Below are 14,580 nucleotides of genomic sequence, written 5' to 3' on the forward strand. Positions count from 1 at the left end.
TGCCCCTCCCTGGCTGGCTGGCTCTCGGAGACAGCAGATAGAAGAGGAGAGGGCTGGTGCGGCTTCCCCTGAGAAGCATGCCTGTGCGCATTGGCCGAATCCCACCAGCTCCTGGCGTCCCGTCCCTGCCGGGTCCCTGGAGGCATTGCCATGTCGGAGCTGGGGCTGGCCTGTGCCGCCAGGGCGGCTGGAAGCCCAGAGACATGGCGAGCATGCCTTAGCCAGAGGCTGGAGTCTCAGGGATGCTTCGCAGTCTCTGCTCTGGGAGTTCCCAGACCCCCATGGATTTCAGACTTGTCCGGTCTCTCCTGCGCTTCCGCACTTCATTGCTTCCTTCTGAGATGGCCCCAGGTCTGCACAAGACATTGGAGAGAAGCTATTTATTAGCAGACATGAAGAAATGGGCTCTGTACTTGGGTCTTTAGCCATGATTTATCAGTGATGATGGATTGGAAAGCCGTGTAAGTAACACAGTTATGTTTCTGCAGTTACATGGTCTGTCTTACTTTTTTTTTTTTACTTTAACTTTTCCATTGAATTTCCTTTTGAGAAAACTGAAGGTAAAATGTCTAAAGTATTACAGAGAAGTTAGGAGGACCAGGTTACAGACATTTTCTTCTTGTGTAATTGATGTGCAGGATACCCACAGCTCTATCAGAGAGAGACTTAAACTACTGCTATAGAATCTCCAAACATCCCTTTTGGAGACTGCGAATCATGGGAAATAAATGAACCATGCTTTTAAGCGGACAGTCATTGCTATAAACAAGGCTTATGCTGAGTTGCTAAAATATCTGGCACTGACTCGCTTTAGCACAGAAAGATGGAATTGAAATGTACTCTGTTTGCCAAGTCATGGAAGCAAGTTAGCAGGTGGCTGTTAGTACAGGTTCTGTCTGTCTGAGGAAATGTGAGATTGGTATGTGTTTAGCTAAGGCGCACAGCTCCCTGCTCTGGACCACAGAGGCCAGCTCGCTGCCCTGTGAGGTGTGAGTGAGCGGAAGCCAGCTCCGGCCCGGCACAGCCAGGGCTGGGTAGAAACACTTGGGCTCCCCAATGCTCAGGAGGGGCCTGAGACCAAAGTTGGCTTATCTCCTAGGAGAAAGGAACAACCACCCAACAGATCCGAACCTGAAACATTTTAAATGTAATTTGCCTTTTGTTTGACAATAAGTTGAAGAGGTTAATGTGCAGGAAGCATAATTTTAAGCTTTCTTAATTAAAAAAATACAATATTCAAGGGGACTGCTGGGATCATAAACCAGCTGAAGGCACTAAAATAGACTTTAGATAGTTTGTTCATTTTTTAAATAGCCAGTGCAGCTTATCCCTCTAGAATCTATAACCGCGTCCACACAGCTGATCCTGGCTCTAGAATCTACAATAGTGTCCACACAGCTAATCCTGGCTTGTTTAATGTGCTTAGATTTGGAAGAAGTCTTCTCATGAATGGTCTTCCATTTCAGCCCCAGGCTGGTCTCCTGCCCCCACCCCAACCCCTTCCTCTGAGTCTTGAAAATTCATGAAAGACCTTCTGAAGATTGCAGCTGGACGCGCCCTGCCCAGCCCTATACGCAGGCAGTGTTCTAATGCAGCATGTACAAATGCCAAGTTTGAACTGAATGAGCTCAGTTGATTGCTGAATATTAAATCAGTTGTTTTATCAGGAGAATGAGATCATTTCTTACCAGCCTGCCCGAAGAGTTCCTAACTTTATTGATTGGCATGTAACTTCATCGGAGGCGATCCCCGAACACCTGAGTGGATCAGCCCAAAGCCAAACTGAGTCTCCAAACAGGTCTTGCTCCAGGGCCACGCCTTTTAAAATACATCCTTTGTTATCAAAGTGGCCTGAGACAGAAAACACATGTTGCTGGCATCACGTGAGCCGAGGCCTGCACACACAGAGTGGCTGGATCACGGGGAATGCGTGCTCTCTGGTGCTGTCTTGCTGTGGTTTCTTGTTTCTATGAACTCTGCTGGGCTCTGGCATCTGAAAGACTGGGAGGGGAGGGGAAACCTGACGCAAAGCATGCAGGGAAAAGGGAAAATATTAGCAAGGGAAACACTGCCTAACCCACATCCAGCTCCTGTGCTTGTATTTGTCCCCACAAAGGCAGGGAGCAATTGCAGCCTCCCTGGTGCACAGGGAAAGGGTTTGTTTGTTTGTTTGTTTTTGAGCAAAAGAGAGCAGGTTTTCCAGAAATAGAAAAGAAAAAGCAGCAAGAAGCAATCTGCCAGGTCCCAAGCCACCCTGGCAAACCGTCCATCCCATGGCATCTCCATGTCCTGTTAAGATGTAAAAATGAGCTGCCGAGGGTAGCAGAAGGCATGTGGTAGTGGAGAATGAGCAAACGGCCTGGATACGCTGGTTCCTGCCGCTGGTCTGAGGGCCAGCCGATTGGCATCGTGAAAACTGCTGAGCAATTAAAAGAAAATACTGGAGTCAAGATGTGGGGGGAGGTGCGGGGAAAGTGTGTCTCAGAGGAATTCCAAAGTTCTGTGCTGGGCCCAGAAAGTCTCCACTGATAATTCCTGATAATCACAATAAATCCGAAAGCGAGACCGGACGCAGCTTGTTTGTGTCTGATGCCCACAGTCACTGGCCCGTGCGGCCGCTGGGCAGCGCCAGCCTGCGCATGGCGGCTTTTCTCACTGGCCTCTTTCCGAGCAAGGTCTGCGTGCTGAGAGGCCGACTGGAGGTCTCCCACCTTTCTCCCAAAGCAGTGTTCCCCGGAAAGGCTTGTTTCTTTCTGACCACATGTGCGTCTCAACTGATCAGCCTTGTTCACACTTGCCAGCTCTTTCCCTCCAGTGTCGTGACAATGCACAGAACTCCTCAAAGGCTAAGGAGTCCGTGTCAGGTGTCCACTAACACCTGACCTACGTGCAGACATCCCTCACTGTGGAATCCTTGTAAACACTGTGCTTATGCACAATAGACAATTGGTTCAGTCAAAACACTTAAGAACAGGAACTCTTATAATTAGATTTGTAAGAAAATCAATTTGGAGAAAGGTGAAATGGGACCCAACCCGGGGTTGCTTGGCACTCGGAGTGGGGGAAGAGGCATCTCGCGTGGACCAGGGGTGCCAGGGAGTGCCAGGACGCCAGCCCAGCCCAGCCCAGCCCAGCCCAGCCGTCCCCAGCACCGCCGACGGGGGAGCACCGGCCAGCCAGTCATTAGCCGCCTTAGTCTCCCGCTCCCTTCATGTGATCGTCAGCTCTCTGTCTTGATAACAAATGGCTGAAAGGATGGATTTATAGAGAAAAGGTTTGAGAGATGCAGTCCATTCTTGCTTTGGCGTGATGGCGAGCAGCCAACACCACGCATCTCATGCCCGCAACGTGAGAGACAAGAGGCTGTGGCTGGATCCCGCCTCCCCTCCAGGATGGGCCCCAGCACCCTAGTCTTCTCTCACAGCCCCATTTCCTGAGTTCCCACCACCCCTGCTCCTCTCTCCCTGAACCGTGGCTGAGGAGCACACCTGGCCTGCACTCTGCCTTCTGGGTCCAGCCCAGGGCCGCTCAATGGCTGCACGAATCGAAGGGGCGCGTGGGCACCCCGGCCCCTAGTCTTGAGTGGGGGCTGGCAGGTGATATGAGGAGTATGAATGGCTTCCATGGCAGAGTGCAGGCGAGCTGGCTGCGGTTTTAAGTTGGTGTGAGGACAGTGCCTTTCTCCTGCCAGTGTTGTCGATGTCTCAGATACCAAGGGTCACCCTTTCTAGAAAGACAAAGCGGCCTTCTCTGCGCTGCCCGTGCACTGGACCGGCTCTTTGTCATGGAAGCGGGGCAGGTGACGGGGCCAGGATTGCAGATGCCTGAATCTCCAGAGCAACAGACCCCTGCATTCCAAAGCTAGAGATAAGGCCGGGAGCCTAGGGCCCCTGGGACGGGGGAAGGGGGGCTCTGAGCTTCACTTTACTCAAGTTGGGGGGGTGATCACAGAGGCCCCTCAGGAATGGAGAAGGAAAACGGGGTCCTAAAAGAAGAGGTCAAGAGGAGACCCAGCACATCCAAACACCTTGCTGGCTTCAGGGGGGCAGTGGGTCCAGGGAGGAGCAAGCCCTGGGTCTGGGTTGCAGCCTGAGCCCGGGTCCCTGCTGCATCTCAAACTCTGGAGGAGCATGTGGATTCCATGGTGTCTCCTGCCCGGTTTTTCTCTCCCTGTGGGACGACTGGCGCCCGAGGAGAATGACTCTGGATGCTTCTTTCTTCTCTGAGCTGGCCTCAGAGGCCAGGTCTGGTCTCACTCCTCCCCCCTTCTCCTTCCCCACCCCCTTCCTCCTCTTCTTCTTCTTTTCTTCTTTCTTCCTCTTCCTCTTCCTCTTCCTCCTTGTTGAGTTTTCTGCAGCTGTGCATGAGCTCTGGCTCATGATGAAACATTTCCTGTAGGAAATGTTCTTGGCAGAAACAAAGGAGGAATTAACTGACAGTTCTAATGGTTAGAAGATACCACGCAGCGTGTGCATGTGTGAGCGTGGCCAGGCCACGCAGGGATACGTCTTTGAGTCTTGTGATGTCTGGGCAGGTCCTCAGTGCTGTGGTTCCTGGGGGAGGGAGCGCCCATGGGCCACTGTCCCCCAGGGTTCAGCCCAGGAGTCTGCCTCGATCATCTTTCCCTTTCTTTTGGCTGGGTGTCTCCATACGTCGTCCGCGGCCATGTCCGGCGCAGGGCTGGAGGTGTGGGCTAGGCTGATGAGCTAAGAGGCCTCTCTTTGCCTCTGAGTGCTCTAGAGGAAAATTGAGGAATTGCACAAAACCACAAATCTGAGCTTTCAGCTCATAAATATGTAAGCTCCTTGCTTGGGTTAGAAAGCCCCTCAAAATCCCGTACTGTCATCTGCACATTCCCTTGAGCTGAATGCACAAGTTCCCGCTGCCAGACGGTCCTCGGATACTGGGGAGGAGAGGGGGGGAGATGAGGGCCAGGGCCTGGGTGAAGTGGGGCTGGCCCCTCAGCCCGTCTTTCTCCCCCCCCCCCCCATCAGAGATTTCCTTGGTATTTGAGTAGTAGGTTTCCGCAAAAATTTGCCACCTGACACTGTATTAGGAAAAGAGTTGAGTATGAACATGTAACTAGAAGCAGAATAAATAATGTCCAGCATTTAGCTTTTGGCACCAGCAATGGAATCTGCACAGATCTCAGTGTCTGTTGCTTGCTGCTTGAAACTCTAGCAGGAGCTTCCTAAAACTCCAGTCAGAGGTTTATGATTAAAATCCAGGCCTGGGAGAGCTTATTTAATCTACGGATACAGACTGAGTACCTGCTTTGTTATGGGTCTTTGTGAATCCCAAGGTGAGGCCAGAAGAGAGGCTAAGACATGAGTTAAGTCTCAGAGTCTGTCTACTAGCCACGTATCCCGACACACAGAAGAAAGGAACGTCCTTCAGGTGGTGGGTGTAGTAGGTTGAGGAGGAGGCGGCTAGGAAGGAAGGACATTTTGACAGAGGAGCTGGCACTCAGAAGTCTGGGAACGGATGGTGTTGTGCACGGGTGTTTCTGTTGCGTGGTGACCGCAGTTGCTAGTCTTCCTAGCTCGAGCGAGGCTGTGTGAGTAGTCAGCGTAAAAGGAGGCGAGGTCCGTTCTGCTTCATGCTTTGGAGGTTTCAGTCCATGACAGCTCATCTCTGCTCTTTGGACCTGTGGCAAGGCAGAACCTCTTGGTGGAGAGCCTGTGGCAGAACAGAGCTGCTCCCCGTACAGTGGCTGGGGTAAGAGGAGGAGAAGAAGGACCCAGGGCTCCGATAGCCTTTCACAGCATGTCCCCCATGGCCTCCCTTCCTTAAGGTGAAATTGCCTTTAGCCATGCCTGTAGCACCTGCCTTTAAGGAGTATTTCAAATACAAAGCATAGAAGCATGCAGGAAGTGCCCTATAAGATGGTACCAGGGTAGCCATTATTGTAGACCCCTGCTTGCAAACAAAGAACAAGGGAATGAGCTCCAGCCACCCAAGACCCCTTGAAAAGTCAGGTGTCAGCCTTGGGAGCCTACCGAGTAAAGAGCCTGGGATTTGATAGCATGGCTCGGGGGATTCAGAGTCAGTTTACAGGTGTATAAACTCGCCCTGACAGCATTGCTCTTGCCAATCACTTTGTCAGCCATACTAGAAACACTCACGATTGTGGGGAGAGATGCCATCGCACCGTCTGGGACACCTGAGCAGCTCTGGGTGCTCCTCACAGCCAGCTGGGCACCAAAGAGGTAGCATTTTTTAGCTGGAGGAATCCTGGGACATCATGCATTCTGTTGATTGTTCAACTCTTAGAGGAGCAGCCTTCTGGGTAGGGGACTGTGGGGAAGTCGAAGCAGATCGGACGGTGGTGCAGCCTTTCCTCTTCCGTATTCGTCCTTGGACCCTTTCACTCAGCAGTGTGCACAAAGTCCTTGTAAACCTGTTGGATAAACATTTGGATAAAGACACTGGCTATATCCAGCAGGAGTGTGAGCCATGTCCAAAAGAAAAAAAAGTCAAGTGACCGGAACAATGTGATAAAAAGTGAGCTAATACAGTTCAAAATAGAAAACTTTATGATTTCCACATGGATAACACTGGCCTGGGATCGGTCATTTACAATATTAACTTGGACTTCCAATGGTTTCATTTGTTTTATTTGAGAAGTTTTGGACTTCTGATGGAGAAAAAAACAAAATGTGAAGTAAAATTAAGTACTTGGCTGCCCCGTGTTTTTCTGTTTTTAATCTGGGGCAATTCAGAGTAGCATTCGAACTGAATTGTTGACCTGTTGTTACAATTTGATAATCTAATAAGAGTGTATTGTTCAGGTATGCGAATATCATTAACTTCTTCCATCTTGAGAATATAATTCTGAGAAAGACCTGTATACTATGCAATTCTGGTGCCAGTACGGATATGCAGTGTATGTATATGCAGTTGCTAAAAGTGTCTCTTCCATGCCTGGAGCTGTGGCAGCCTGGAGTAAGCCGGGGAGACATGGACACGGAGCCCCCTCTGGAGGAACAAAAGAGCCCCTCGGCCAGTCTGTCAGCAAGCAGTTTGCAGTACTTTCTTAAGATCAGAAACAGAAGGGAAAAAAATACCAGCCATCTAATTAAATCACCCTTTCAAAGCACGAATCTATAGCCTTTGACTCAAAAAGAACCCAATAAGAAACCTCAAGAAAAGAAAATTCTTTCCCAAAGGCCTGGCAAAATAAATGTTGGACCCATAATGATGAGAAAAATGAACACAATGATTATAATTGTTTCACACACATAATATCCTGAAGAATCCCATACAATAAAATATTATAGGCATTATGAAGAAAGCCATTTATTTGTTCCTGCACCCCTGGTGTTTGTGCGTATCTATAGATCCCACACCCCATTCTTGTGTTCCTGCACCCCCGGTGTTTGTGCGTATCTACAGATCCCACACGCCATTCTTGTGTTCCTGCACCCCCAGTGCTTGTACATATCTACAGATCCCACACCCCATTCTTGTGTTCCTGCACCCCCGGATTTGTGTGTATCTACAGATCCCACACCCCATTCTTGTGTTCCTGCACCCCCAGTGCTTGTACATATCTACAGATCCCACACCCCATTCTTGTGTTCCTGCACCCCCAGATTTGTGCGTATCTACAGATCCCACACCCCATTCTTGTGTTCCTGCACCCCCAGTGCTTGTGTGTATCTATGATCCCACACCTCATTCTTGTGTTCCTGCACCTCCAGTGTTTGTGTGTATCTATGATCCCACACCTCATTCTTGTGTTCCTGCACCCCCAGTGCTTGGCCGTATCTACAGATCCCACATCTCATTCGTGGCTCTCGCCCTCCTGAACAGGCAGCATCGGCGTACCAGCTCCGACACTGGCTTCTCCCTCCATGAACTTGACGGAAAGGCAGAGAGGCAAAGATCTGGGAACTCTCACAAGATAGACTGTGCTTCAGTTTGTAAAACACAAGAAACAAAGTTTTATTTCATCCCTCTACAGAACACAGACAATCAGCTTCCCCACAGAAAACGAAGTGCTTGTTAATGTAATGTGACAAGCTTGTTTTGGAAAGTTCCCAGATATATCCTTAGGCCAAGGCCTGCAGGGCTTCGGAGCTGCGCGTCACTGAGGAGACACCACCTCCACACAGACCTGTATTTCTAGACACCCCTGTGCGGGGCAGCGGGGAGGACTCAGCTTAAGCCTCTCAGGAAGACGCTCGTCCAGACTTTAAGTCTTCCATGGTGGCAGATTTTGAGCCAACTGTATTTTCCCATCCATCTGTCCATCCACCCGTCCATCTGTATTTGTATAGTGCTCACTATGGACCGGGAAGCTTGGGGGAAATTGCATTTCTACAAACGTAGAAAAGAGAGATAGCTTGTAAACTTGAGCTTGTAAACTTTCAGTCCTGTAAGGAAGATGCCAGTGTGCCTCACAGTGACACCGGGGTGGGCCTGGGACACTCGGGCTGTGAGAAACGTGACCAACACAGACCACTTACCTCCAGTGGAGTATTGAAAAGAATTCTGTCTACACACTGTCTAGGTTGTGCACCCTCTGTGTGAGTTTGCTTAGTATTGTTGCATATGTGCTGATTTTGCATACCGGCTTTCCTATACAGCCTATGGTGTCTTGGTGTGATTGACAATCAGTTGTCATGTCCCTGGCCATTGTGGTATGAGGACACACTGCCAGAGAGCAGTAAGCCATTGTCCACAGTACACCCAGTCTGCAGACACAGGGCTGGCAGAGTTCCATGTCAGCTGCTGGTTTTCAGGGAAGAACAAGAACACTGACAGAAACTTCCCCAGTATCTGACCTAACATTACCCATGACCTCAGTTTATTGGTTCAAATTAAGATATCCCCTTTTCTGACCTTTCTTCATTATAAAGAACTTCCCAGCCAACAGGGTAATAAAAACTCGAGAGTCGAGAGGCCCGGGACTGAAACCAACACCAACACCAACAGCACAGAGGCAGCCACAGTGTGGATGCTTTGGTAGCAATCCAGAGTTGACCCAGAGCTTAGCAGGCATAAGGCACAGGCCCTCTGAGAGGGCTCCTATTTCTAGAAGCTTACAGGAAAGATTCCCCTAAACATATATAGGATGTAGTGCGTATATACACATATTTATTTATATGTATATAATGTATTTATATGTATATACGTATATGCATATATGACTGATACCTATGTAACTAGTTCTGGTTATAAATATGTGTGTGTGTGTGTGTGTGTGTGTGTGTGTGTGTGTGTGTGTGTGTATATATACACATATACAGTCTCTATAGATTAAAATGAATAAGGGCTGGGAAGGTGGCTCAGTGGTAGAGTGCTTGCCTCGCATGCATGAGGCCCTGGGTTTGATTCCTCAGCACCACATAAGCAGAAAAAGCCGGAAGTGGTGGTGTGGCCCAAGTGGTAGAGTGCTAGCCTTGAGCTGAAGAGCTGAGGGACAGCACCCAGGCCTGGAGTTCAAGCCGCACAACTGACAAAAAAGAATAAAATGAATAAGTAAATACATAAATGACAAGTAAAGAGATCTTTAATTTTTATAAGCTATGGAAGTGATGTGTGTTTTTATTTAACTTATATTAAAAAACAATGCCATACCACATTATGTATATTTAGCACATAATACTTGGTAAAGTCCTAGCATTCTAAAATTTTATATTAAAAAATATACAAGTATAAAGGGAGATCTTTTACACTTTTAATTGCTCAAAATAGTGTGGACTCCTTTACCTTTCCTTCTTCCATCCCTGCTGAAGGTACCCCCTGTCCTTTGCTTCTGTTCAAGGTCAGGGGCTCCGCTGTCCTAGCCCAGAGCGTGCCTTGCTGTCTTTCTTGGTCACTCGGCAGTGTTGGAACATTTCTCAGTTTCTGTTCCACATTTGCAAACTCTTGCTATACCTAGAGCATGCATTTGAAAAAGCAGTGGTTGTTATCTATGGAGTCAAATGCTAGTATAAAAGAAAAAGAGACAACTTTTAGACGGTTTTGTGGCACACACAGGGTCACTTCTGAGAGTTAGTGGCCCTGAATGACACAAGCAACTTGATGAGGTTGGACAGCACAGCTACCTGAGTGCCTGCGCCAACCTCAGCTGAAAGTCACCAAGATAAGATGTCTCTGACATTTTTATAGAAAGCAATGTGAAGTAAGAGTTAATTCATAAAAGCTCAAAAGATCAAAAAGGAGAAGGGAACCATTTGGGAAGAAAAGGGAGCAGTAGACAGGCAATCAAGAGAGAGTAACGGGGAGTGAATCTGATTGAAGTGCATTATGTACATGTATGAAAATGACACACTGAGCCAGGCACAGTGGTTCACCCTTGTAATTCCAGCGACTCAGCAGGTGAGATTGGGGGGCGCAATTCAAGGTTTGAGGCTAGCCTGTGCAGACAATTAATGAGCCCCCCATCTCAATCAGTGAAAACGCTGGGTGTGGTAGCACATGTCTGCCATCCCAGCTGTGTTGTACTAAACAGAAGAATCAGGGTCCAGGCTGGCCTTGGCATAAAATAGAGACCTTATGTGAAAAATAGTGAAAGCTGGGAACACGGCTGAAGTGGTAGAGCTCCTGCCAGCAAATGCAAAGCCCTAAACCTAAACACCAAAACTAAAAAAAAAAAGTCATAATCAAAGCCATTAGAAATGCACAAGCAGTTTGTAGTAGCATATGTGTTTTACACAAGCAGGACCACACAAGATGTTGATTGATTGATTGATTGCTTACATATCATTAATTACATTCTGTCCAGTTGCACATGAGTGGTCCCCCCCCCAATGCATTTCTAGAAGCTCTGTCGTTCTATCGATGCGATTTCCTTCACAACACTCTCAGGCCTGGTGGTTTTATTCTTAGACAAGGATTCAGTGTCAGAAATTGATCTGGATATCTATGACTCACACCTGTTCATCTTAGCGACTTGGAAGGCTGAGATGAAGAGAATTGTTGTTTGAGGTCAGCCCTGGCTGAAAGCGCATAAACTCTTTCTTACCCATAGCTGGGTTCCTTCACCTGCACCTGCCATCCTTACAATGTGGAGGCTGGGATTGGGAGGATCATGGTTCTAGGCCAGCTGGGGCAGAAAAGTTTTCAATACTGTATCTCAAGGGGAAGAAGTTGGGTGTGGTGGTCTTGGCCTGTGATTCCTACCATGAGGGAAGCATGAAACTGGCAGATTGTGGCTTGGGAAGACCGATTTCCAAAACAACCAGGAGATGGCAGGGCTGGAGATGTAGCTCAAAAGGTGAGCACCTGCCTAGCGGGCTTGGGGTTCTGAGTTTTAACCTCAGTACTTCCAAAATATTATAATTAACATGTTAGTAAAGTCTAGATGGTATAAAGGTAGAATTATATATTACATATATATATATATATATATATATATATAAAATGGTATAATTGCACTTCAAATTTTGAAGAAAAAGGAGTCATTTAACTAGTAATTGATAATACCCGCAGTATAAAAAGATTTATGCATTGTACATTTTAATCTATCAATGTTTGCTAAAGTAAACACTTACTAAATGTGCAATTTAACATGGCCCAGATTTCTTTATGGCATTAACCAGGAAATTTAAAATAAACCTTCATTTCATTTTGATCATGTCTTTTTCCTATAAGCTATTTCACCATAATGCCCCTCATGGTCACATTGAACCATTTGATAGTTCTTTACAAAAGTGCTGATTAGGAACTCCTCTTCTGGACAAGAAAGTAATGAGGGAGAACAAAGTAGAAACTTGAGTTAGAAAAATGAGAAATGCACGAGAGAGCCCACTGCTTTATTTTCCTCTTTTTAAATTCTTAGTTTTTCTTTCTAGCTCCTCTGGCCCCACCTGTATATCATAGATGTGTGTGTGTGTGTGTGTGTACACACACACACACACACACACACACACCTGCAGCCTGTGGGCTGATCACAGCCCCTACCCCTGCCCAGCCTCATGGTTGTCAAATTCACAGGAACTCACGGAAGAGCATGTAGCATGTCCTGTTAGTGGCTCTGATAGCCATGATGTCTGTAGATCCTTTCTGCTTTCTTCCGACCAGAGCCCCCCAATTGGCCTCTGTATGGTGCTGCCCATTATTGTTCTGTGTGGCTTTGTGGGAGTTTGCAGTCATTGGTATAAGCTCCATTCCCAAGCACCCATCTCGCTAGAGGGAGAGGGGGTAGAAATTTCTACCTCTCAGCCTCTAGAGGGGCTTCTAAAGTGGCAGCAGTCTAAACAACTGTCTGGAATCTGGGGCTGTCCAGGCCTGCACCATCAGGGGCAGATTCTCACCGCTTCTGTGTCTGGTCCATACCCTGGCAGAGCTGACCTCTGTACACACCATTCTCCTTTGGAACAACTTAATGATGTGTCTGGATCTCGGCTGTAGTAAACATATTGGTATTGGAAGGAGAAATAGAAATTACTTGCTTTAGCAAATGAAACTGTTGCATTCAAATTTAATTAACTAAGAAGCCCCCAAACCACAGAGCATATCACCCAGCATTGACAATTAATTAGTTTTGCCCTGTAAGAGCTACAGGTATTGAGCAAAGAGTTACACATTAAAGGCTGGCTTTTTTTTCCTTTGCAAATACTGCCCAGTTCTAACTACCACACCTGGGTAGCAACTTGCTGCTTTAGGCAACAAATTATACCTAAAGCATGTCATTTCATGTTCATTTTTAATTTGGCATGATCAGAACACAGGATGAATGAGAATAAAGCATTGTTCCTTTCAGAACAAAGGCATGAAAAATAAGCCATCTACTTTTTGGTTACTTGTGCTTTTCAAGATCGCTTTCTTCCAAACAAAGAATGAAGATGAATATGTTGGAAACTAAGGATGAATGGCCACCTTTGGCATGTGTGCATGTGTGTGCACGTGCTGGTGCTGGGATTTGAACTGAAGTATCACACTTCCTAGACTGGTGCCCCACCACTTGGGTTATGCCTCCAGCCCATTTTGCTCTTGTTTTTCTAGAGGTGGGATCTTGCTCTTTCCTTAGGTCAGCCTGGATCCTCCTATTTCTGCTTCCCACCATGACTAGGATGACAGGCACTCACCACCACACCCAGATCTTCTCTCTTGAGATGATTTCTCATGAACTTCTTTGCCTGCTACCACAGTTCTCCCAGTGTGAGCCCAGCCTGGCTGGCTGGCTGGTGGGGCCTGGCCACCCTGGCGTGTAGGCAGGTACAGTGATCGATTGTTGTAGGTTATGGCAATTCTTCCTTTTTACATTGCATTAGCCTGTGTGCAGGTGATTTAACCAGAAAGGCAGCATGATGTAATGAAGACAACGCTGGAGTGATTACACTCTCGCAATCAAATTTTCTGGAATGTGCAGAGTTCCTTAAGGAATTTTAATTTTACTTGGACAGTTCTTGTGTTGTAGAGGGTGGACATAGGGTTTTTATAGGCGAATTTTTCTCAGCAGAAAACCAGGTGCTGGCATTTCACAAGGAATGGTCTCTATTAGCATAGATGAGCTTTTCCTCAGCGTGTGTTCTTGGACAGCAGCGGTGTCAGTGCTGTTGAGTTCTTGTCTGTTCTCTTCAGCAAGGTCTGCCAGTGCTCCGTGGCTCTTGTTTAGGAAAGATGGCAGCAAAACCAATTGACTTTGTATGTTTGGCTTTGGGAATGGGTTTTTAAGTTGCTTTTCACTTACACAAATCTGGCGTGGACAGTTCCTATAATTTACGTATCAAGCCCCCATGCACAGGTGTCACTGGGGGGGGGGGGGTAAGAAGCTCCCCAATTTCCCTGTAGTCAGCAAGACGGGGTGGCGGGTCGGGCCAGCAACATAAAGAGCCACAGGCAGGGAGCGTCTGGGAAGTCAGCCTGGGAAGGTTCGTGGGCACTGAATTTGTGCTTTATGTTTGCCTCTTGCCTTATTGCTCTAGCTGGGCATTCTAATACTATCTTGAATAGGAGTGGAGAGAGTGGACAGCCTTGTCTCATTCCTGATTTTAGAGGAAATGGCTTTAACTTTTCACCAGTAAGGTTAATGCTGGCTGTAGGCTTGTCATATACTGCCTTTATTATATTGAGGAATGTTCTATGGATTCCTAGTTTCATCATAGAGCTTTCATCTATCGCTTTCATCATAAAGGAGTATTGGATCTTGTCAAATGCTTTTTCTGCATCTATGGAGATGATCATGTGGTTCTTGTCCTTGTGCCTATTGATGTGTTGAATTACATTAATTGACTTGCATATATTGGACCAGCTTTGCATCCCTGGGATGAATTCTGTTTGATTATAGTGTATAATTTTTTGATGAGTTGTTGAGGTTGATTGGCCAGAATTTTATTGAGAAGTTTTGCATCGATATTCTTCAATCTGCACAGCAAAAGACATAGTAGCAAGATAAATAGAAAGCCTACAAACTGGGAGAAGATCTTCACTAGCCATACAAAAGACAAGAGCCTCATATTTAAAATATACTTACTGCTCAAAAAATTAAATCTCCCAAACAAATCCTCAAAGAAACAACCACCTCATTAACAACTGAGCTGAAGACTTAAAGAGAGACGTCTCTGAAGAAAAAATAAGAATGGCCAATAGACACTTGAAGAAATGCTCAACTTCTCTGGCCATAAA

General features: G+C 47.0%; 1 protein-coding gene across 2 annotated transcripts in view; it reads left to right on the top strand.

The window, feature by feature from the left end:
* Positions 1 to 14,580, top strand: part of Kif26b (kinesin family member 26B) — a 285,786-nt gene that overhangs the window by 187,552 nt on the left and 83,654 nt on the right. The window contains exon 1 of one of the 2 annotated variants that reach the window (XM_070023181.1): positions 303 to 461. The exons of the other annotated variant lie outside the window; for it this stretch is intronic. Coding sequence (XP_069879282.1) covers positions 442 to 461 — 20 coding nt within the window. The 5' untranslated portion in view covers positions 303 to 441. Of the gene's footprint in view, positions 1 to 302; positions 462 to 14,580 lie in introns of those variants that run through there. 2 annotated transcript variants of the gene reach the window in all.

The sequence above is a fragment of the Dipodomys merriami genome, unplaced genomic scaffold, assembly GCF_024711535.1.
Source record: "Dipodomys merriami isolate MVZ:Mamm:240054 unplaced genomic scaffold, mDipMer1.0.p SCAF_158, whole genome shotgun sequence".
Lineage (NCBI taxonomy): Eukaryota > Metazoa > Chordata > Mammalia > Rodentia > Heteromyidae > Dipodomys > Dipodomys merriami.